Raw genomic sequence first — 22722 nt, forward strand, 5'->3', positions numbered from 1 at the left:
TCCAGGGATATTTATTTTGTTTTTAATCATACAGTTAATTAAAAGGCACATCAACATACGTTGGATAAAAGACACTTCGCTTTGTGTTAATCTCTCCATTTAGTAAAGGTCCAACACAGTAATTCTACCTCCGTGCCGCTAGGTGGCAGGACCGCGCCCTATTCATGCTGTTAGATTAATGTTTGCGGAAGTACTTCAATAACTTTCGCCGGGTCTACATGTGGAAAAGTCCCAATTTGGCTGTTTTCTGTTATAAAATAAGTAATCTCAGTGTGTGTTAGGTTTCTAGCGTCTACTTTCTGTGGCATGCAGTTAGGGAATCGAGTGTACGACACTTCCTTCTGACGTAAGACCAAGACAGTTTCGTGAGAATTAGCATGGCTCGGTCCCTTCAGGTCTTGTCCTTATTTTCCAGGGTTAGTGCTCTAAAAGTGATTCCGTCCGTTTCTGCTAATAGTTGTCGAGTTGTAAGTGGAGGTGCCAGTAAATCACGGGGAGGGCAGAACTACGCGCGCAGAGACAGACCCTCAGATAGACCCAGTTACATGGACGAGGAGTCTGGTGAGGAGCTTGAGCTGGAGGATGCGGAGGACAGGTTCCAGGCTTTGCTTGAGTAAGTTATAAGACTGGCCACACTTTAAAACTTTAACGTGTTTACGCTGTACTGTATAATATTTTCTCATGTTTCTCCAGTGAAGGGAGGAAAAGGCAAAGGACAGTAAAATTTAACATACTGAGGAGGCAGATGACTCCATCAGGACCTCCACCGAGGAAGTTAACCTGGGATGCTATCGAGCAGATAAGGTGATGGTGATGATGTAATCTATTCATGAAATAAATATGTGTTTTTTTCAAAAATAAAGCTCAAAATCAAATACTGATCCCCCCCACTCAGATATCTGAAACAAGAGGAACCAGAGGAATGGACAGTGGAGCGTCTGGCTGAAGCCTACTCTGTCACCCCTGATGTCATTCTCAGAGTACTTAGGAGCAAGTTTGTTCCATCTCCTGAAAGAAAATCTAAGCAGAATGCTAAAGTAATGGCTGGACTCAGTCAGCAGACGCTGACTTCAGGAGCAGGCTCACAGAAAAACAGGCAGAATCTACTAGGGCTCCATGCGCAAGCTGTACTCCCCCCCAGAAGCTCAGGAGGAGCTTTGGTGCCCGTGGCTAAAAAGACTCAGTTGATTCAAGGTGAAGGCTCAGGATTGTTAGTTAAGAGCCCTGTCCCCATTACTCTTGTGCCTGCCCCATTTACAGCTGACAATAGTATAAATGCCACACTGAAAGAATCAACAGAGGAGGATCCCACCAGAGATGAGGATGAAGAAGACAGCTGGGATGGACAGGTGTTGACAGAAGAAGAACTTGAACAGTTTATGGAGATAAAGTCATCCTCTGTGGTGCAAGTTGGAAGTGAATTTTTTGATGCAGAAGGCAACTTTTTGTATAGAATCTGAGGACTTCCTGTGTTGGACTGTTAGCAGAAGAAGTGATGGTCATGTCATTACACTCAATAATCAGCTCAGTGTCTATCTGAACTGATTATTATTACACAAGCAAAACAAATATTATTTTGTAATAAATTAAATCTATTAATATTTATTGAAATAAATATACAGAGCAGTAAAGTTTCACAAATATAATGTATTTTGAACCAACTTGAAAGTTGTGGAAAAACACTATATGAACCGTTTCGGTTCAGTTTATACATTAAAAAAAGACTTGTGCAACAACATTAGTGGAACATATGAATTTATTGGCAAACCCAAAGAAAATTGCCTCAAATATACATAAAAGAAACAGCAGATATAAAGGTGTAACCTTATATTTACAGAACCATCACAATGACTTATTTAATTATACAGCAGTTTAAACAGTGAGAAAAATATTACCTTCATGTAATTAAATAAGAACCCTTCCAGTGTCTCAGCTACATATTAACCCTGTATGCAGTCTGTTTTTAATTTGAGTTGACTCTGGTCGAAGTATCACAGATAGAATCAAGTCTCCTATCAGTACAGAAAAAGAGAATATCCAGATTATGGTTGTTATTTTTGAGAGTTAACATGCAGTTCAATGGGAGCTCATATGAAACAGGGTAACTGCTCAAGAAATCACTTCAGGCAACAAGTGCAACTTCAGGGGTGTCACTGACATACTGGATAAAAACTGGTTACAAATTAGCTGATATAAATAACAGTCAGTAAATAGATGCTGGCCACACATCAGATCCTCACACCAGGCACTTGTATAACCACATCCATTCTACTGCACTCTGAACCAGCAAATAAACCAGTATGAAAGCAATACATCCAGCACAGGACAGACAAAAAACTGTGCAACGACACTTTAAAATAAAAAATAATATAAGACTAATTTGCTAAGAAGACAAACAGCAGTAAACTGCAAAAGAAGAGGAACCTTGTATAACCCAGTTGTTTGAGTGATTTCGCTCCACCTTCGATTCAAACACCAAAAAACAGTCTTTCACTGTGTTCTAGCTTATCCAGCCATGTTAACTCTTATATCAGGCTACAGCAGGAATTATGATTTACAACATTTACATAGCTGAACAGTTCTCATTGCTTCTATGTTCCGGTCACAAGATTATAATGATGTATTTGTTTAACTGAAAAAAAACATCTGTAGATATTCACTATCAAACTATAATTATGTCTGAACATCTTTTAACCATAATTTGTCAGCTGTTCAAAATTGGTTAGTACAAAAATGATTACAACGTACAGTGTATATGACTACCGTGATTATCCGTCTGATCACATCAGGTCATATTTAAGAAAAATGTTCATCTTCAAACTCAAGCACACAAAGGACCTTGTGCTTTGGGCAGTTACAACAAGGAACTGCAGAATAACATATCAAAGACACCCTGTCTCAAACACACACACACTTCATGCCCTCCACACTGATGGACAATGTGCTCTGCACAATGACATTTCCATTGAACAAACAAAACAACAGTAGACAACAAGAGATTGTGCCAATAGGATTACATAAAGGAATGTGGACAACATACAAAGTATGCTAAAACATTATTGCTATTAAACTTAATGGAAATTGACATTTCCATGTATATCTTATTACTTCAACCGTGAATCTCACTGCCAAGGTGAACCAAAAGTCTACAGGTCTGTATTCTAAACCAGACTGCAATAGAAAATTTTACAGATCTGTGGAGTTCCCTCCAATTTACATTGGGGGGGGGGGGGGGCTTTCTGACAAAAATACTTATTAAGACTCAACTGTCCTGGGAGAGTTAACCAACTGCAACCATTTTTAACACGTACCAATGGATATTACTTCAAAAATAGCGAAGAAAAACAGGTTTATGTACAAGTGCACAATAAGATGACATCTTAAACAGAAGTAGGAAGTATTTCCAGGAGCACTCCCGGCTAATGGGAGATGCAGGACCCGTAATGCAGTGGTGGTGGATTTATACAACTAGCTTTTCTTAAAAAAAAAAAAAGATCATTCCTCTGGCTCTGTCAGCAGTTCAGGCTACTGTAGCCACTCTTCATCCCCTAAAATAAATAACTTCAACTCACTCAACAGAATTAACTACTAGAGCTCCTTTTACAGATCTCCCCAACTGTGGCATTAGTCCAAGGAATCCTCCGTACATTCATTATAATTCACTGATGACACCAGAGTAACTCAGACTCTTCATCTGTAGCTGAGGCCAAAGTTTATACTAGAAGGTGAAAGGAAAAAGTAACTGGAGACAAAAGAGTGACGGGAAGAGCGGCCAGCCACGGACTGGACAGGAAACCTGTTGCTCAGTTGCACGACAGGTTGAGCCTGTTATTCAAGCAGATCCTGTGCGAAGAGGAGAAGAGAGCATAGCAATGAAGCCAACAGAGCAGAGCAAACAACAGATTGCTATGGTTATGTCTACACATACACACTTAACTCTAGTTTAGATATGTGCATTAAAGTTGTCTAAATTAAAAAAAATAAAAAACCCTTTTCCAAGATTATTACACTCAGCTCAAATTCAGCTCCTTACTTTAAACTGAAACTGAACTGAAACTGGCCTATCTATGACCACACCCATGGATTATATCCACAGTACCTCATCTGAGTCATCGTGGAACTCTATTTTGCCGTTTTGAGTGTGGTTGGTCTCCAGCGGGTCGTCCATGCCCTCCGCAGCATTGTCCTCAACATGCTGCTGCAGCACAGAGTATCTGTGAACCAAGAACCTGTCGAGTGCAAAATACTGGCAGTTACCCAAATCCATTTGGAAAATATTCAGCACTACACATTGTTTTTAGAATTATGTGTACTGTAGTTTATAGGTGGACTGATAAACTAACCTGCCGCCACAGACGTATTTCTTGACAAAGATAACTCCAACTGCAACACTAACCAGCATGACGATGATGACCGTTATCACGATGGGCACAGAGGAGCGATCATCTACCTGTAAAAACAGAGGCCAGACGATGGCATTATGGAAACAGAATTGAATACATTTGTAACATTGTCAATAAATCTTAGGAGACAGAGATACTCACCAGAAGCTCTGGACTGACAAGGTCACTCACACACCTCTTACTGAGGTCAATCTCTTTACGAACAGGCATCTCTCCTCCTTCACATTTATCTCCTGGAATTTTTCTGTAGCTATGGAGCCAAGAGAGCAGATATAAGTCTCCAATTAAGAGTGTGTGATTGTAAGTCTTTGTAGTGTACTGTACTTTTTGACTAATAAGCAGAAATGGAAATTACAAAGGACAAACAGTATGTCTGTGTGCCGAAAAACAAAGAGTAACTAAAAATATCCTACTCATACACTCACTCTCACCCTTATCTGCTTCCTCTGCTCTCTGCATGACAAATACTTCCTCATTCTCATAACTTTTTTTATTTTAATATGATGCTGCTGGGGTAAGGCATCATATAAAAATAATTGAGAAAATATGAGTACAAGTTCAAATATGTGCGTCAGATGATGGCTGCTATGTAATACATGTTGGCACAGAGACACTGTGTGTTTTAGGGATTATCATTAAGTGTTCGAAACCAACAATAGTGACAAAGCAGAGACGTCTTGGCTGAGGCCGGAGTCTTACCCACTAGTCTGTAGCTGCTTCTCTTTGCCATGCAGACAGAACTCCAACACTTTGCCTTTTAAGTCCGGCTGCTCCACACACTCTGAGCTGTTCTCCTGACGGTAGTAACCAAAGTCGCTGTAACCAAAGAGTCAGAATAAACCTGGCATTAAGGGTTTGACATGTCACACACTGTATTTATTACAGTTTTTCAGTGCCAACAGGAACATTTAGTCAGTTAGCAGCACTTCAGCAAGATGCTTTGGTCTCCAACCAGATGATGGATCACCAAAAATATGTTTCGCATTTTCTGATGATATCAGATCTAATGACACTGAGCTGAGTGCCAGCTTACCACAGGAAGTCATCCAGGGTGCAGGGACATGGGGATGGCTCAGTGATGACCTCGTAATCACGTCCGTTCCAGCAAACAGAGTCCTTTCTGAGACGCAGGAACTTCTCTTTGTAACCCAGCATGCAGCCATCGTTAGGGTCACTGATGTCATCAGAGTGCGCCAACCACTGGACGTAATCCTTGTCATCACCTAAAGACATCAGTCATATGTATTGCTTATTTACATATGAAGTAAAAACAATACATTTGTGATTATCTTTTTATTATTTGACTCACAGTCTCTGGTGAGAAGATCCCTGAAGTCAATGGTGATGGAGATCCAGTACTGACTGAGAAAGGAGTCTCTGTAGCCCCAGATGCTGACGTTCATTGAGCGAGCGCCTGGTTCCGATGCCAAACCAGTAAAGTAAATGGGATCTTTGGTGAAGGTATACACGCCCCAGCACTGTCCTTCATCAGTAGAAAATCTGTCAGGACATTGAGGAACATTAAATATCAGCATAAACCTGAGTAAAGTTCCATTAGGGTCTTTGTTTCTAGGGCACTGGTATAGCTCAAGCTGACACAGTCTCACATCAGTAAATGCTGGTCTAGTCCTGCCCCCTGCCCTCTACCTATAACTCACTTGATCTTGTTGACAGGTTGGTTTGGGTTGTGCTCCACAGCTACCAGCAGCCCTCCAGAGTCCAGAATAGCATAATGATGAGGTCCATCAAGGGCCTTTATCCAAGTATAGCCCCCATCATCAGACACATACACATCAGGCCTCATCACTGAGATGGCATCACCAACACTTCCTGATTACACAAACACAGATACACAGAGATGATCAGAGTACAAAAGCTACTGTCACATGTATCTGAAATGAACAACTTATATTTATTTGAAGCTTTGAAGCAGATTTACCATGGGCTAAAATAAGACCAACGGCATTTGGTTCAGACAGAGGCATCATGGGGACGTTCAGCTTCATAGCAATACTATAGGCTGCGTGAATGTGGAGACTGCACTGTAAAAATAAACGAGCAGGATTTCATATCTAGTCTTATGTAACTTTGTTTTTATCCAAACACACCAGTTTCCCCTCTTTTTTCATTACCTTCTCTGGGTCTTTGGATGTGGCATCACACTTGCTGTTGGCAGGTTTTCGCAGGGGGACCCATTCCCCTCCTTGATCAAACGACACCACACTCTGCACAGAGTTATCTGGAACCACAAGACGAGAACAAAGCGTCAGCAAGTACTTGTCAGATTCAATGTACTCTCCTATACAGGAAGAGTGCTAGAATAGAGCTTGAAGCAAAGCAATGCAAGGCTCAGGTTTATACTGTGTGCAAGGTTTAGGTGGTGATGTAAGTGTCACTTCAGACAGACACATCTAACACGGAACAGCTAATTAAATATTTACTCAACACCCTCCCTCTGCTGTGTAATGGAGAAGTCATACGTGTGTGTGTATTTCTAGGGTAACTTGAGTACAGCCATGTGTTGCTATTCCTTTACAGAAATACAGACATATGAGTAGAGCTACCTTCAGCCAGGATACTAGTGATAAAAACCCCACGGAGGGAGGTGACGTTGGTGAAGTCTGTGTCGCCCCCCGTTGTGGTATAAAGGTGGTGCTCCAGTGACTTGGAGTACACAGTGCCCCGGTCATCTGATACATAAATTGTTCCATATCCTGTATCTGCGGAATACAATAAGAAGACATATGTATAAGTTGAAAGTCACATATTAGCATTCCGTTTTTTTTATATCTCACTTTATTCTCATCTTACAAAGCACAGACAGACAAACAACATGGCTGTATGCACTGACCTCCTGGCTCGTCTACATGCATGAAGACCATTTCATCATTCGCTGCCAGGATGGAGTAGAACTGTTCATGACCAACAGGAGGCAGCTGGGCCATGTTCCAGGTATCACCCTGATCCACTGACACATGGATCATCCTCAGGGTGCCCTGGAATACACACAGAAAAAGAGAAAACAGAGGGAGGATGTCAATGGATTAATTCTATTATACTGTCCAAATGTTTTATACTATGACTATAAAAAGATATCTACAGTTTCATGAACATTCAGTAAGTAGCAAGGAAATACAATAGAAGTGAAAGACAGACAATAATGTTCTTGTCATAATGTGTTCTGACCACTTCTCTATATCTGTTTGTATGGTACTTCCTTATATGTGGTATTGTGATGTTAGTTTCTCTTTTAAACCTCACAGAATGAATGTCTAATTTGAATCTACATATCCTAGACATATAACATTTGGCCTGCTTTTGTTTCCACATTGCTTTGGTTTTTACAGCATACCGACCTTGCCTGTCATTACAGAGGCAAAGAGGAAGCGTCCACCCAGGCCAAAGGAGTAGATCTTACTGGCAACAGTCTTGATGGTTTTACCATAGTCCGATGTCCTCCTCAGTTCTAACATTCCCCGATCACCTGATATTAGCGCAACAAATGTATGAAAATTTAAAACTGAATGAAAGAATTAATCATGACATTTTTTTTCTACATTTTTTTCTACACAGAACACACACTTTTTTAACTCTTTGCTAACTTCAATGTACAAGGTTGAGGTTGATATTTTAAAACTTACTGCATGATCCATTTAGGTTGGTTGTAAAGAAGATGGTATTTTTCCTTCCCCTGTAAGAACAATGTATGACTTGGTATGCTACTGTGCGTGCATTTAAAATAAGCAATAAAAAACAGAAACATGTCAAGGAACAATCATCCATCAATGTTGAAATAAGGTTTCATACAGGAATCTGTATGCCTTCATAACCTAATCCATTGCAATACTGTAGGTTTTGTCTCACTGTGAGAGTCACATGATATGACTTACCAAGTACAACCTGCCCTCTCTAAATATGCACGTTCTTTTGCTGTGTGTTGACTTCAGAAAACCATGACCCAGTTAAAAATGACCCATTTTTTTGCAGCCTGTTCAGATAAGCTTTTTGGGATGGCAATAAAAGGTTATGTTTCAGAAAGACTGTTTTGTACACACAGTTCTCTCAGGAAGAGAGACCTTGACAACACAACCTTAAAAGTAAAAGTAAAAAGATATTCGGAGCTGCCAAGGTTACTAAGTGATTCACACCAGGAAGTGCTTCCAAAATAACAGGAGTGCTGTGAGAGTTTGGCCGCAACAGCTAGTCAAACAATCCTTGACTCCAATGCAGTTTTACAGCGTAACTGGTAACGGTGCAGCAACAATAAAAGTCTGTATATGGCTTATAATGTTTTTATCTTCTTCTCTGATAATTTTTAGTAACAGCAACAAGGAAAAGGTTTACATCTATTGCTTATAATAATAACACTGTTAACACTGGAAAAACTAAGCTATTAAGCTAATTGACCAGGCTAACTGATTGCATATGACTTCCTGAAATCTTTGCTACATCCAAACCAGTAACAATGTTTTTCACTGCTCCCTAATCTCACTAAATAGAATTTTCCTCTGAATTCAATAAGACCAGTGTTTGTTCACTGAGCACCTGATGTAGGGGCTGCTATCAACAGTTTGTCTTGCCTCTTACCATTTCACAAGACACACCATGTTGTGGATCTTTCTCCAGTCGCTGCCAAAATCGTCAGAGAGCCACAATTCATTCTGGTGATGGAGGGAAACAAAATAAAAATTATTATTATTTATTACCTCACAGCTCACACTTTGGCACAGAGGATGCGATATACTAGACCTGCTTGTAAACACTACAACCATGTTAATGAATGACCAAACAATGAAGGCTGCTCACGTTCTTTTAAAAAAAAACAGAAGATAAGACATGGAGTACTTACACTGCTGCTGAGGACTACCAGCACATTGGAGTTCTCAGGGTTGTAAGTGATCTGAGTCATGGGGACGAAAGGCAAGTCCTTGTGCGTGAAACTCCTTCCAAAGTCATTGGAGACAAAAATTCGAGACTCATGACCTCCAGAAACTTCACCAGTCAGGATCACCTACAAGCCAGAACACATTTTTTATTTTACTGTAGGTGCAAATTATAGGACTGCTCCATTTATGGATGGCATAAAGTGAATGTACTGAAAGAATGTAAGCGTGGACATGGCTCACTTTTCCTGAATTCTCAGGTCCAATTGCAATGCCAAACTCTGATCTGATGAAGGTGTTGTTGATCAGGTTGGTCACATCCTGAAATGACTTTCCGTAGTTCTCACTGGCAAACAAGAGGATTCAGTCAAATGAAGTGCAAATCAAATATTTGTTCTTCTCTAAGGTGTGGCCACAGGACTTACCTTCGGTAGAGTTTGGACTGTCCAAGTCTTATCATAAAAAAGGGCACCTGAAAAGTCGTCAAAGCCAGAATGACCTGCAACAAACAAAGAAAATTTAAATAAAATGAAATCATTTAATCGTGTGTCTTATGTAATGTAAAGAGACTAGCCTATTATTTGTATTCAGTTCACCGACTAATCTGATCCTGTTTGTCCAGTACTGATGTTAATCAGAAACAACACAGCATGAAAAACAGGTGCAAATGGGAACAAAAGTAACACTCACCCCTGTGCCATCTCCAACCCAGGCCAGAGACACCGACCCACTCAAGTCATTAAAGGTATACTGTGAAAAAAACACATGTTCAGATAAAATGCAAGATAAGAAAACTGTACAGCAGTGGTTAGGGAGTGTGAATAACAACACCACAGCATAACAGGAACTGAACTCAGAAAGAGAGAAACTGACTGTGGCACTCTCGGTATGTGTCTGTATATACCGAAAGATGCTGACAACAACTGCAGCCAAAACCTATTTATGAGTGTTGCCTGTAGACAGTGTATTTTTGCTTTGACTGACAGCATGTCCCCCACCCCACCAACTGCTCAAGCACAAATGATAACTTGTACAGAGTGAAGCACCACATAAACAACACACAAGTATTTTAGTCAGACAGATATTTCATTGTTTTCAAACAGTGGGACCTGCAGCAGAAATCTCGAGAGGACATTGAGCCTCCAGGAATTCTGTCAACTTCAGATTTCTGAGGCCATGTATTCAGAGACCGCAATGCAAAGTTGATCACATGGTGGCGAGGAGCTAGGCAAATAAGCAGCGCAGGGTTCTGCTCTTTTTGTTTAATGGCAAATATCACATATTGATGCCACATATGATCATATTAGCTCACTATTTTACAGCCCTTAGTGCAACCTTGGACGAGATAAAACACGTTTGGTTGTCCTACAATGGCTCTTATGCAAGGTGTGAAGTATGAGGAAAACACTGCTGTTAGTTTCACTACACACACAAAAGAACTCCTGGTCAACAGAGAGACTACATGATACTTAATGAAACAGGTGAAGTGTGCATAGTGACTGCTGTAAACCATTAGTATGGCGTTTTGTTTTGATTTAGCTTCATAACATGTTTTACAGCACAAAATCCACTCTGCAGTGAAATGTCCTCCATCATGCAGTTATTCTGGGCTTCAGGGCTTACAGGTGAGTGGAAAACAGCGCATCAGTAACCAGGTTTCACAGTACACTGGATAGCTGATTAGGCCTGTTCGTGCACCTGTTTAGCACCTGCGCATCGTCTTCTCTGGGCTCAGTTAATTATCGAACGCATAAAGTGAAACAGGACCTCAGTCGCTCGCTAACTTACATGGTGGGTGTTGTCTGTTAACTTGGCGTCAAATCCTTGAATAGCTTTGCACGAGTCGCCCTGCTCGGTGCTCCTTCGTTTTATCTTGTGGTTTGGAGATGCAGCCAGCCAAGCGGGCAGAGACCTCTTGATGATTTTCGCCGCTGTCTCTTCAGTGTTTGACTGCTTTACAAATACCGCCTGTCCGGAGGGTTTGGATCCCAGCTGAAAATCTACAGCGGCTGTCAAAGTGCACACAGATAACAGCAAGACACCAGGCAGCAAAAGTCCCATCCTCGTTTCCAGTGCTGTTGGCCAATAAGACAAAGCAAAGAGGAGAGAAAACACCCAAAAGGAGTCTTTGTTTATCCTGGTCTTGCCTAGAAATTGAAGGTCGCTACAGCTCTGCCGCGGATGACATCAACAAAACAGTAGTCCTCCTGACAGCGGCGACTATTTCGGCTTAGAAAACACGGAGTGCCCTCGCGGCTCTAAATGTTTCAGCGCGCAGGTGCGAAAAAATATCAATACATTTAAAAAGAATCAGAATTGTAGAAATGAACCGAGGCGTTGAACACCGCAACTCCTTAGCCTACATGATACATTGTAACGATCATAGAAATTGTGTCTGCAAGTCGTAATGCTCCACACAGAGAGATGCGCTGTGATTGGCTGATCCTACCTTCTGGTCCACCTAGCAGCTTATCTGATTGGTTAAAATCGGAAAGGCGGCGCTAAATCAGGGGCTGCACAATTAGCTGGCGGAGACTGTCAGGGTAGGTTGAGTTATACTATACTGCGGCTCCAGCTCACCGAAACGTTTCAAGCAAATAATGTGAATTTCTTGCAACTATTTCATATAAATAATTCAATCTCATGCTGTACTTTGTGTTACAATATCAGATTGTAAGTCCTTATTATGTCTACAACAACAAGGACATTATTATAATATCTATGAAACATTTGGAAAACTAAAAGAAAAAACACTCAATAGTGTTTTCCTATTAATTACCCTCAAAATCACAGTTAATACAGGAGAGACAGGCTTTTTAAAATATAATTTTTACAACATAAGACACACCTAATGTGGTACTGCCATGTTTACTCAAGGATTTGAACATTGACACTCAATCAAGAGATTAAATCAAGGCTAATCTGAGTAATTCTCCACTAATATTTTGCCATCAATACATTGAACCCTCTGCACACAGTGAATCTTTGGAGATGCTTACAAACAGGTTGTTTTTCTCTTGACATATAATACTGGTTTTAACAGTATTGGTATCTGTTAGTCTGAAGACTTCAGAGAAATGAACTTTTCTATCACATGATCATAACTTCTTCAAAGTAATCAGAGTGGATGGTTTCATACTGCCGCGCTCTCAAATTCTATTTATCAATTTTGTTCATTGCACTGAGTCATATTGTATTGATTAAATTTGTGCATGTGACACAAACTCATGACTACTGGTCATGTGTTACAGAAAAAATATCTTGACCCGTGGCTCCCATGGGCCATATTCAAGCTACATGCCAGGGACTGTGATTTTCAGTTTCTCCGTTGTTATGTCAACCTCCTGCAGGGTGAAACATTGACTTGTCAAACTAGTGAAACTGCTGGCAACAGTCTGGTGGATCAGACATGCTAGTAATGCTGCGTATTTAATCAACCTCTCTTGGAGTGGCACAACCGGCCCAACAAGTTTAAAAGCCTGCAACAACAACAAAAGGTGTCATCTCACCACAGTCACAAACAGCTGTTGAAAAAGTTGCAGTGGCTTTAAAAACCCTTAAACTCACGTAACTATGTCTTACTTGTATATGACAAGATTCTCAGATTCACACAGAAAACTAAATAATCTGATCTGTAGAGCAGTATTCCTACACAAAGGGACTGTACAATGGAGCTGCAGCCCCTCCCCCGGGCAGCCTAGTCAACTATTAAAAGGTGGAGAACAAAGCCACTCTTATTCCTTTGAGATGTGCTCTGTTAAAATGAGAACTTGGCCTTTCTAAAAGGATCAAAATCTTCCTGCTCAGCTGTGCGGCTTGGTGAGAGGAAAATTAGCCAAATTAGGACTTGGAATCAACTGTACCTAAATTTCCCTACATACCAAGTCCAAGAACAAGCACTTCTATTGACTCAGACTGAGTGCATTACAGGCAGAGTGTGTGTGAGTTCAGCCTACACTGATAGGAGTCATGGGAAGCACATGGCTTTCTTTGCATAAAAAGGATCAGTTAACAGGGATCTGTGGAAATGGTGACCTCTAGTGAAAAACCTTGTCCCTGTGCAATCTCAGTATACCTCTGCTGTACACTACACTACACTATGCACACTGTTAAATCAATATAACTGAGTTTGTAGCCTACAAAATCAAAGAATGTGACAAATCTTTACTATTTAATTATATAAAATGATGGTATTTAAAATATTAATATGTGGCACATCACAGTTAATACCATGCATTCTGTAATTTGCATTAATCTGAAAACATTTTAAAAGTCCAGTGTTAGTTGGCCATGTGCAAAAGAAGCTTAGTGAATTCAATATAATACATATGCATAAAAATATATATACCAAAACACATGGATGAGCAAAAATATAAAGTCAACGCAATATAATCCAGCATGCATGTCACAGGCATTAATTAAACAACAACACCGTTTAGGGTGTAGGTAGTCTGTGTAGGAGATTATATGGAGCAGATGTTATATGTAAAGGTTCCAATATATTATTATTTGGACACCATTCCAGTGCATCTCCTGTATTCGTTTTGCTATTTATGCTTTCATAAATACTCAGGAGCCATTCTGCAAACCGACCAATCAATTCATCTGTCAATTATATCAGGTCACATTAATATAATTTATTTTCACGTGATTTGAAAAATGTATAAACAACTAAGTGCAACTGAGCACTGAAACACTTTTTATTATGACCTGTTCTCCGCTCTGAGCCTCAGTTGTGAAGCAGCAGCGCCCCCTCTCGGTCTTCATACGTCAGTGATCACGTGTCATCAGCAGCGATTCGCTGAAGTTGTTGAAAAGTTTGACAAGAGGCAGAAGCTTCGACAGAAAGAGCAGCTGAAGACCCACGACGTGAAGACACGACTGTACCGATAACACACCGCGCATTTCTCCGGAGAGACGATGGAATCCGTCGCACAGGTAATGGCGCTCACGGGGAGAGTCTGAACGGTTAATGGCGTATAATGAATGAGCATTTTTAGGCAAACACGCCTATTTGTGTGTTCCCTCCTCAGCTGCATACAACGGTTCTTTCACCCACACACTGTGTGTGTTTTATTTTTCATTAGAAAGTGCTGACTTCGGGGTTTAGTCTTGATCTGGGGCCCCTGAAAGAGCCTTTGGCATTCATCCGTTTGCTGGAGTGGGTAAGTTTTTCCCCATCTCTTTTCTTTTTAAACCAAATGGCCTGTGGTCCATCCCTGGTTTGGTACCCATACCTTACAAATTGATTGTGTTGTCTTGTGACTCGCTGTGCGCCTCGGGAAGCTATGCAAGTCATCCTTAGAGCTGTAATGCCGTTTCAAACATGGTATGCAGTTCAGGACCCTGTTTATATCTACCAGATTAGCTAAGCTTGTCGGCCCATCAGGCTCAAATTAAATGACTTGTCTGAGTTTTTATTCCGCATGATCCTTAACAGGGTGTTAGCCTGTTGTGCTGGCATGTTGGTGTCTTTATGTAAGCTTCCATTTATTAGATAAAACCGTTTTTTTTACTTCTGCATGACTTGAAGTTTTTGCTGTTCACTGTGATTGCCCAATGTGACTAAGGCTTCCTGTCACTGAATTGCATCAAATATGAAGGGAAGTCTGACACTTGTCTAGAACTCTTACACTGAACACATCCCCATTGGTCAGCAGTGGCTCTTACCTTTCTTTGTCTGTGTGTGGCTGCAGGTATTTGCTATATTTGCATTTGCTACAACTGGTGGTTACAGCGGCACCACCAGCTTCAACGTCCAGTGCCACGGAAGTAAGAATGAAGAGATACATGCAGACTTTAACTACCCATTCAGGTGTGTGTAAGCAAACATGAACAGTCCTACCTTGAGATGTGTGTTGTATTTAAAAGGTGCTCTGTCTCCTCCACAGGTTGATGCAGCATCCTTATGATGTCCCGAACTGTAAAGTCAATGAGACCGGCACCACTCCCTACTACCTGACTGGAGACCACACGTCTTCAGCGCAGTTTTATGTGTGCATTGGAGTGCTGGCTTTCCTCTACAGCACTGCCACACTTGTGCTTTATTTGGGTTACCAGCACTTGTACAGAGAATCTAGCCGTGGCCCCATTGTGGTATGTATGTTAGCAATGTTGTCCATTTGTGTGGGTGAAATGTGCGTGCTTAGCTGCAACAATATGCACATTTCAAGCAGTAAAGTCTAGTGTCTTTAGTGTCTGGGTCTAGTTTTTTCCATTATTTATCCTTCTAGTGTAACATTCAACATGTGACAACAGCTGCTGCCTTTCGAAATGTTGGAAACCAGTCAGAGGGTCAGAGAAAGTGCATTTAGCAGAGCTGTGTAAATGGAACAATGTGGAGGGTGTGGTTTTCAAGCAGCTAGGGGACATACTGCATCTTGAACAAAGTTAGTACCGGACCTAGTGCTTTGTTGATTTAACTTTGATAATGTTTCTTGCTCTGTAAGGACCTGCTGGTGACTGCGGCATTTGCCTTCCTGTGGTTGGCAGCATCCTCTGCTTGGGCCAAAGGCTTGACTGATGTGAAGTGGGCTACCAGTCCTGCAAACATTATAACCTTTCCTGATGTTTGCAAGGATACTGTAAACAAATGCTCTCCAGGGGCTACGCCTCACATGGGTCGCCTAAATGCCTCTGTGGTAAGATTAGTAATAATCTGTTCTTTTTGAATATATACACTCTTGTATGTACACCGAAGCTGTGATATCTGACTCGTGTCTTTTTATTTGACAGATTTTTGGTTTTCTTAACCTCATCCTGTGGGGTGGCAACTGCTGGTTTATCTACAAGGAAACACCTTTTCACAAGTCAGCCAACCAGCCTGCAGACATGGCAGGAGGAGTTAGGCCATCGTAATTACACAGCTTCTTTGTTTGAAAGTTAGTCATGTTGATAAAATGTATTAATAAGTACTGTGGTTATGACTGAAAAAGCAGAATACTACTCAAGGTACAGTGTGCATTTTCCAAATCTGACTGCTATGTTTTTTGAAGAATACATTTATATTTGGCAATATCTACCACAGTTTTTCAAAGGTCATAGACACTCAGTTGGCATATTTTAACAGGTTTTTACCCAGGCCCTTTATATCATATTATGTACAGTATTTTTGTATTATTCATAATTTTTGTCATTAACAACTACAATGAACAGTATGTTTAAAAACTCAGGGCTGTTGAGCGTAGACTGTAGACACAATCTAATATCAGTCCAATTCTAAAAGTTACAATAATACATTTGAAGTTTATTTGGAAAAATATTCTGTTGCCATTGTGAGATTATTTACTAACATGGGTCAAAGTAATATGTGATCTAGTTTTCTGTTGGACTAATTTCACTAAACAAGTTCATGTTTTGTTGAGTGTAGCGCTCCTAAACATTGTTACTTCTCCATGAATGTTACATTTAAAACAGCAGTAAGATGTTTTCCCTGTTAGGATTTGTTTACTTTTTAATATTTAAATGTAGGATTTGTTTAGACCTTACATTGTTGCAGTACTATTGTAGTCTCCGTTGAAGAACCCTAGCTTGGTGTCACTTATTGTTTATTTTCCTCCAAAACAATTGACTGATCTCTGACTTGTTCTGTACAGAGCCTTTATTCCTGGCTTCAACCTTTGTTCTTTTATAAGGGAATGTAAGCAGCTTTTCTCTGTTTGCCAGTGTTATGAGTTCTTTCCTGTTATATAGCCTTTCTTGTTTCAAAGTCTCAAACGTGAACCACCACTGTGTTAAATTGTTACAGATGAGACTGGAATTCTAGTTCCTATCCAACATCAACAATGTACAGACGTGGAATGCTGTGTTATTAAAAGAACAAACTGGACTTGTTATGTCTGTTTTTTTGGTCTTTGCTCGATTCTTTAATGTGTATAACATGCAGTCAGTGTTCATATTGAGTTTGCCAGGCAGGCGGTGCTAATGCCAAAGCAGACATGTTTTATGAATTAAAATGGCCAGGAAATGTGTGTATAGTTAACATATGACGACATATGTGAGAAACAATTACAGATTACATCAGGTCAAAGTAGCCATTATGATATTATAAATTAACTGTTTCCACCCTACTAACCACACTACAGCTGTATCTTCCGGTGTTATGCTGAGTTTTGCATGCCTTGCCGGGAAATGCATCCCTAGTCGCGGGAACGCGCACACAGCTAAAGCGGAGACTTCGGAGTATTGTATGGACGGACAATGCATTTTTATAAATCACAACAATTGATCGTCTGCCATTTATTATTATTATTATTATTTATTATATATTATTATTGCCATTATTATTATTATTACCGGTATTATTATGATCGTTTTGGCATGTCTTTGTCTGAAAGTTTCACACATTTTTCAGATACATTTATGCAATGACATTTTAAAATACAATCAAATTATCAGACTAAAGTAAAAAGGTGGTTTGCCGAGATTTGCACCCCCTGATAAAATAAGCCAGGTGAGTGGCACCTACATGAAATTTGTTCTTCAGCTGCTGAAATGCCCACACTTATCAGCTAAAGCTGTAAAATGTAAGTTTCACATTTAAGGTGTGTGATTATCTGAAGAACGACAGTTTGCATAAGGTTTGTATATCGATACGGTGCAAATTTAAAGACTTGATCCGGAAATGGGTTTTCAGTTTAGGATCAAAAGGTTTTAAACACGGCCACGAGCTTTGTGACGCGTTTAAAATGCGCGTGAACTAGTGGTGTCGTCTCGTGGACGCGCAAGAGCAGCAATGGCCGCTTTGGATCGGCGAAATCCTAATCTTGAAGACTTTGTCGGATTAAATTGGAGTTGTTGGGTAGATAGGGTGAATAAATTGTCATCTGACGGTGAGTCGCAGCCTCCTTCCTTAGCAATAACGTGCATCACGTCTCAGAGTCGGTGTTCTGTCATTTATTTTTGTTACATCCACACAGAGCGGCATGAAGCGCGACCCAAACAAAGACCCGCCGGGTCCTAGCGCAGAAACGGTTGCTAAACTATGTGAACTGGAAACAAATAAAAACACACCTAGTCATTATTTCATATTTTTGAAACTAAGTTACGCATGATGTTATCATTGTGTAATGCTAGCGCTTCACTGGTAGACAGGTAAGTTTACCGCTGGTCTGTCAGCTACACCAAAAACAACGACATTAAGTTAGTTAAGGATTTGTGCTAGCAGCAGTACTGACTGACTAACTAGCCACAGAGGTGCCTCTTTCTGCTAACTGTTCTTCACTTGTCTGCAGCCGGGTCTAACGCTGAAGATGAGGGCAGGTGTGGGATGAAGCGCCCTGAGACTATGACCCTCAGGAAAGAAGGTGAGGATAGTGAAAGTCTGTTACTCTGAGTGGGCTGCTGTAATAGCAAGATGTATTTCTACTGACCTCTGTTCTATATTGCTCTCTGCAGACATGCACATATATGGCTACTGCCCAGCACATGATGATTTCTATCTGGTGATGTGCAACCACTGTGGCCAGGTGGTGAAACCGCAGGCCTTTGAGAAGCACTGTGAAAGGCGGCATGGTGCTGTCATAAATATGAGTGATCAGTCGTCTGCTCCAGCCCCTCAGCAGCGATCTTGCCCTAGCCAGCCTGTCTCAAGTATTTCCTCATGTACAGAGAGGCAGAAGGATGACAGACGTCGGGAAGGTGGTGGTGCGGTGTCCACAGCAGCATTACCTGCCCACCAGCACAGAGCTGCTATGGCCCACAAGGAGACAGTGAGGTAAAAATCACGGGTGCCTGCTGAATAATTTGAAGTAAAGATGCAAAAACACTTCAAAATATAAAGTGCTAAGCAGTGCTATGTTGACTGACTTAACAATATTGGCACAACAAAAGAATTTAAGAATTATTAGTAATCAATTGCCGAGCATGCTTACAAATTGTGTAAATTAATTCTCAAGTTATTCTTCTATGTTTTTTGCAGTTTATCTTCAGTGAAGAACCCTGACAAAAACCCTCCGCTCCCTCTCCACTCATCCACCACGCCTTCCCCCAGGAATCCTCCCTCTCACTCCGGACCCCTGGCCCCTGGTGACTGTTCCTCCTCTGCTTCTGGATCAGAGAGAGCTCCTGTTCAGAAGGCTTCCGCTGGGCAATCTGAGGCTCACTGTCCTCTGCGAGGAATGAGAACTTACAGTCGGATTTACAAAAACACTAACAGTAAGTTTGCTGTTCTTACAACTTGTCTGCGGCTTAGTTTTGCATACTATGTTGTATATAACAGCTTTTCTAAATCAATACAGTTGTTTGTGATCTCCTCCCATCAACCTTTTAGCCCAGCTGGTACTAACTGAAGATTGTGTTTTTTCCACGTAGAAAAAGAATGTAAGCTGAACAAACACAACAAAGTTCTGCCTCCGGAAAGGAAGAAGCCGTGCAGCCAGGAGCTTATATGCAATGTAAACACTCAATCCATTCTTTTCCTATGGTTTTTCCATTGTTCGTCATTACCAGAAACACAAGTCTTTTGTCTAAGAGGTTTTATTTTTTATTTTTAAATAAAAAGATTTTTTTTTTTTAAAGTTCAGAGTAAATGTAGCATCCTCATTTTGTCTCTCTTGCTTACACAGAATGATTCCATCCACCAGCAGCAGAATGCTTCAGGAAAGCTGAAGATCATTGATCAGTTGGCAGTGGAACAGAAAATGGCTTCAGCAGCTCGAGACAAGGAGCAGCTTCTTGTCAAATCAAAACACAAAGAGAAACATTTGGATACTTTGGAAGAAAAAATGACGACTCAGGGCAACCTTAGCAGCAACTGCCACATTCTCAGGTCAGAAACACAATTATTCTTCTAAATAAATCTACAAGTTATCACTGCAGCGAAGCTAAGCTTTAAAACGTTATCTGGAAAAAAAAAAACCTGCTGTACAGCCGTGCTCAGGTTGAGTCGTTTCCACTGTATTTGTTGTATGTGCATTTCTGTGTATCATGCTTCATTTTGATTTTTACATTTAAGCAGGTCCACAAATCCACCAGAAAACTCTCCAGAGGAGGAAAGGAATGGCACTGTTGAAGTGAAGGTACATCCTCCGTACCCCTTTAACCAGAGCCTGCTGTCCAGTGACGACGGTGAAGAAGATGAGCAGGATGAAGCCGCCAATCTGCCTGCTACATCCTGGCACCCAAAGCCTCTCGGGGTGAGTGCAGAGGCACAACAGCTGCACATAGCTCTGCACAACTGCTTTTAAGCATAATATTAAACAGTTGTGAAATGCACAGTGCCTGTAGTCAGGAGTAGCAATTTACACCTCAATATTTATAACTTTGCTTCTGTCTCATAGCTATGCACTTTTGGATGTCGCACATTCGGTTGGAGCGTCTTCACATTTGACCGCCGTTCGTATCACCTGCGGTTTGCCCTTGGTGCCATGTTGGAGCGGCATGTCGGCACACATTTGTGGAAGTGAGTGTCTCCACTCTATAATTAGCATAAATGTCAGTTTAAAAAAGTATCTCAGTAGATGAAATTAATGTTTGGAGTCCAAAGCAGATCCCTGTTTTCTTCTCCCTTTTAATCGACATATTGTTACATAAAAATCACCTGAATAATAACATCAATTCCTTGTATAATCTACTCACTAGTAATTTCTGAAGAGAAAAATCATCAGATTAGATCTGATACTCACAGCACTGATACTATGGCCATGGCAAGTTTCACTGCATCCAGAGAGTCGAGAAAAGCTTTATTGTATTGAACAGAACTTTTAAGCAACAAGATGTGTAGTCTGAGTCACATTTAATCATCTGGATGATTCAACCAATAGATGATCTATTGTTAATAAATGAGGCTGCAACTAAGCCAAGAGAATGAACCAGCTAATTAACAGTTAATACTGTGTTGGAGGATAGTTTTTATTTCTAGAAATGCAGGAACTAAAGCATCATGTTTTTCCATTAGGAAAATGCCTCAAGTATCATCAGGTCTCAGATCACGCCATGTCAAACCTCAAATCGAAACAACTGTCAGAACTTTGGACAAACCTTCCAAATCCACTGGCTTCCACAGCCTTGAGTCTACCTCGCTGGGACAACTGGCAATGAAAAGAAGTCAGCAGACCTTTCACACTACCAAACTGCCTTATTCCACTGACTCTGCATGCCTTGGGGCTGATAGACAGTGCAAGGCTCAGCTTAAGTTGGACCTTATGCAAAATGCAAGTGCAGCACAGAAGGTGCGGTACACAAAAATGTTGCACAGTAGTGAGGACAAATCCTCCGGATACATCAGGGAACCCCCACACATCCCCTCCTCTCAAGGACCAGCCACTAGTACCTTGTCCCACAGAAAGAAGCCATGCCCTCCTCTCCCCAAGAAGCCAGCTGAGAGACAGCTGTCAGGTTTGGAGAAGTGTTTTCCTGCATCAACTTACTGTTCTCCCCGCAGCAGAGGTAAGCCCCAAGAGGCAAAGCAGAAAGTGATGGGGTCTGACCAAAGGAATCTAGCCCAAAAGCGCAAAGGTAACGAACAAAGGTCGCTGGCCCTTAGCTCCTCACTATCCAGAGCCTCCAAGTATAAATGTCTGTCCTCCACTTCCCGCTCTAGCCTCGTGTCCTGGAAGGGAGAGAGTATTGAGGACGTGCTTTCTTGAGGATTGGAACAAAGATCTGACCCATGAGACCTAATTCCCGTTTGTAGTGTGGTCTTTACAAACATGATTCTGCATGGTGCATCTTTTTTTTTAAACATTAGTGAATTTATATGTGAGTGACACTTGTTTACATTGCATCTTTATAGCCAATGAAAAGTCAGCCTTAAAAGGTCCACTTGGAGAAGAGGCCTCAGCCGGGCCATTGGTGCTGCCAACATAGTGAGTGTGTGTGTCATTTTGTTTATGTTAATTTATCTCAGTTTTTATGCACAAATATCAGGAAAAAGCATTTGTATCTGTATATGTATTACTGTATTTGGGTATACTATGTCACAGTCGGTTATCTGTGTAAGAACCTAAACATACCTCAGTCTGCTGCTAAAATTAAAAGACATCTCTTAGCAAAAAAAAATCCAAGTCTTCACTCTTTTATTTCATAGCATGTATATAGTGAGAAAGTATCCAAACTGAATGTTTGAATTAACATTAACTGAAATATTAGAACCTGGTGTACACAGAGGTTTTTTCATCCTGTCAATTTCAACTTTTGAACACCAGATGGTGCTATAGTATTTCAGGGAAAAACATGTGACATGTCTTGTCAACCAGGTATGTTCTAATGTTGATTTGATAATACTTTAGGTATATTTTGCCATTATAGTTTTTTTATGAGTATCTAACCAAACTTGTGGCCCTCGGATCATCTGTGTACCTTTTTTATTTGAGATATTATCCATCAGCAAATGTGTTATGAACATGTATCCTGTTTTTGTACCCAATATATTTAAACAGATTTTCCAATTTCTATAAAACTGTTGTTTTGCATTTTTCTTTTTTAATTTAATTATT

The 22722-nt window shown here is 40.7% G+C and overlaps 4 protein-coding genes across 5 annotated transcripts; 3 read left to right on the forward strand and 1 right to left on the reverse strand.

Annotated features, from left to right (window-relative positions):
* The first annotated feature begins 185 nt into the window (after positions 1 to 185).
* On the forward strand, positions 186 to 1738 carry ngrn (neugrin, neurite outgrowth associated). Of its 2 annotated transcripts, XM_028409095.1 has the most exons (4): positions 186 to 346; positions 458 to 613; positions 694 to 804; positions 896 to 1738. In XM_028409095.1, exons 2-4 carry the CDS (start codon positions 546 to 548, stop codon positions 1458 to 1460), a joined length of 744 nt encoding a protein of 247 aa, XP_028264896.1. In that variant the 5' UTR covers positions 186 to 346; positions 458 to 545; the 3' UTR covers positions 1461 to 1738. The 2 variants fall into 2 exon arrangements, with proteins under 2 accessions (XP_028264896.1, XP_028264895.1); XM_028409094.1 differs by having other exon boundaries at positions 186 to 613.
* Positions 1739 to 11673, reverse strand: sort1b (sortilin 1b). Its single transcript, XM_028409093.1, has 20 exons — positions 11075 to 11673; positions 9977 to 10036; positions 9712 to 9785; positions 9530 to 9632; positions 9253 to 9414; positions 8991 to 9064; positions 8045 to 8094; positions 7760 to 7887; positions 7255 to 7399; positions 6968 to 7123; positions 6536 to 6642; positions 6343 to 6445; positions 6062 to 6233; positions 5713 to 5903; positions 5437 to 5626; positions 5103 to 5219; positions 4545 to 4653; positions 4344 to 4450; positions 4100 to 4229; positions 1739 to 3843 (listed from the first exon to the last, which is right to left on the reverse strand). The coding sequence occupies exons 1-20, from the start codon at positions 11345 to 11347 to the stop codon at positions 3829 to 3831; spliced, it is 2466 nt and encodes an 821-aa protein (XP_028264894.1). The 5' UTR covers positions 11348 to 11673; the 3' UTR covers positions 1739 to 3828.
* A 2359-nt stretch (positions 11674 to 14032) lies between these two features.
* Positions 14033 to 17114, forward strand: sypl2b (synaptophysin-like 2b). The gene is made up of 6 exons (XM_028409097.1): positions 14033 to 14224; positions 14374 to 14451; positions 14983 to 15101; positions 15178 to 15382; positions 15736 to 15927; positions 16022 to 17114. The coding sequence occupies exons 1-6, from the start codon at positions 14207 to 14209 to the stop codon at positions 16142 to 16144; spliced, it is 735 nt and encodes a 244-aa protein (XP_028264898.1). The 5' UTR covers positions 14033 to 14206; the 3' UTR covers positions 16145 to 17114.
* Positions 17115 to 17996: 882 nt separating this feature from the next.
* Positions 17997 to 22257, forward strand: atxn7l2b (ataxin 7-like 2b). The gene is made up of 9 exons (XM_028410264.1): positions 17997 to 18117; positions 18520 to 18591; positions 18683 to 19001; positions 19206 to 19441; positions 19598 to 19680; positions 19852 to 20054; positions 20244 to 20421; positions 20566 to 20687; positions 21183 to 22257. The coding sequence occupies exons 1-9, from the start codon at positions 18021 to 18023 to the stop codon at positions 21871 to 21873; spliced, it is 2001 nt and encodes a 666-aa protein (XP_028266065.1). The 5' UTR covers positions 17997 to 18020; the 3' UTR covers positions 21874 to 22257.
* Positions 22258 to 22722: the final 465 nt, after the last annotated feature.

The sequence above is a fragment of the Parambassis ranga genome, chromosome 7 (genome assembly GCF_900634625.1).
Source record: "Parambassis ranga chromosome 7, fParRan2.1, whole genome shotgun sequence".
Classification (NCBI taxonomy): domain Eukaryota; kingdom Metazoa; phylum Chordata; class Actinopteri; family Ambassidae; genus Parambassis; species Parambassis ranga.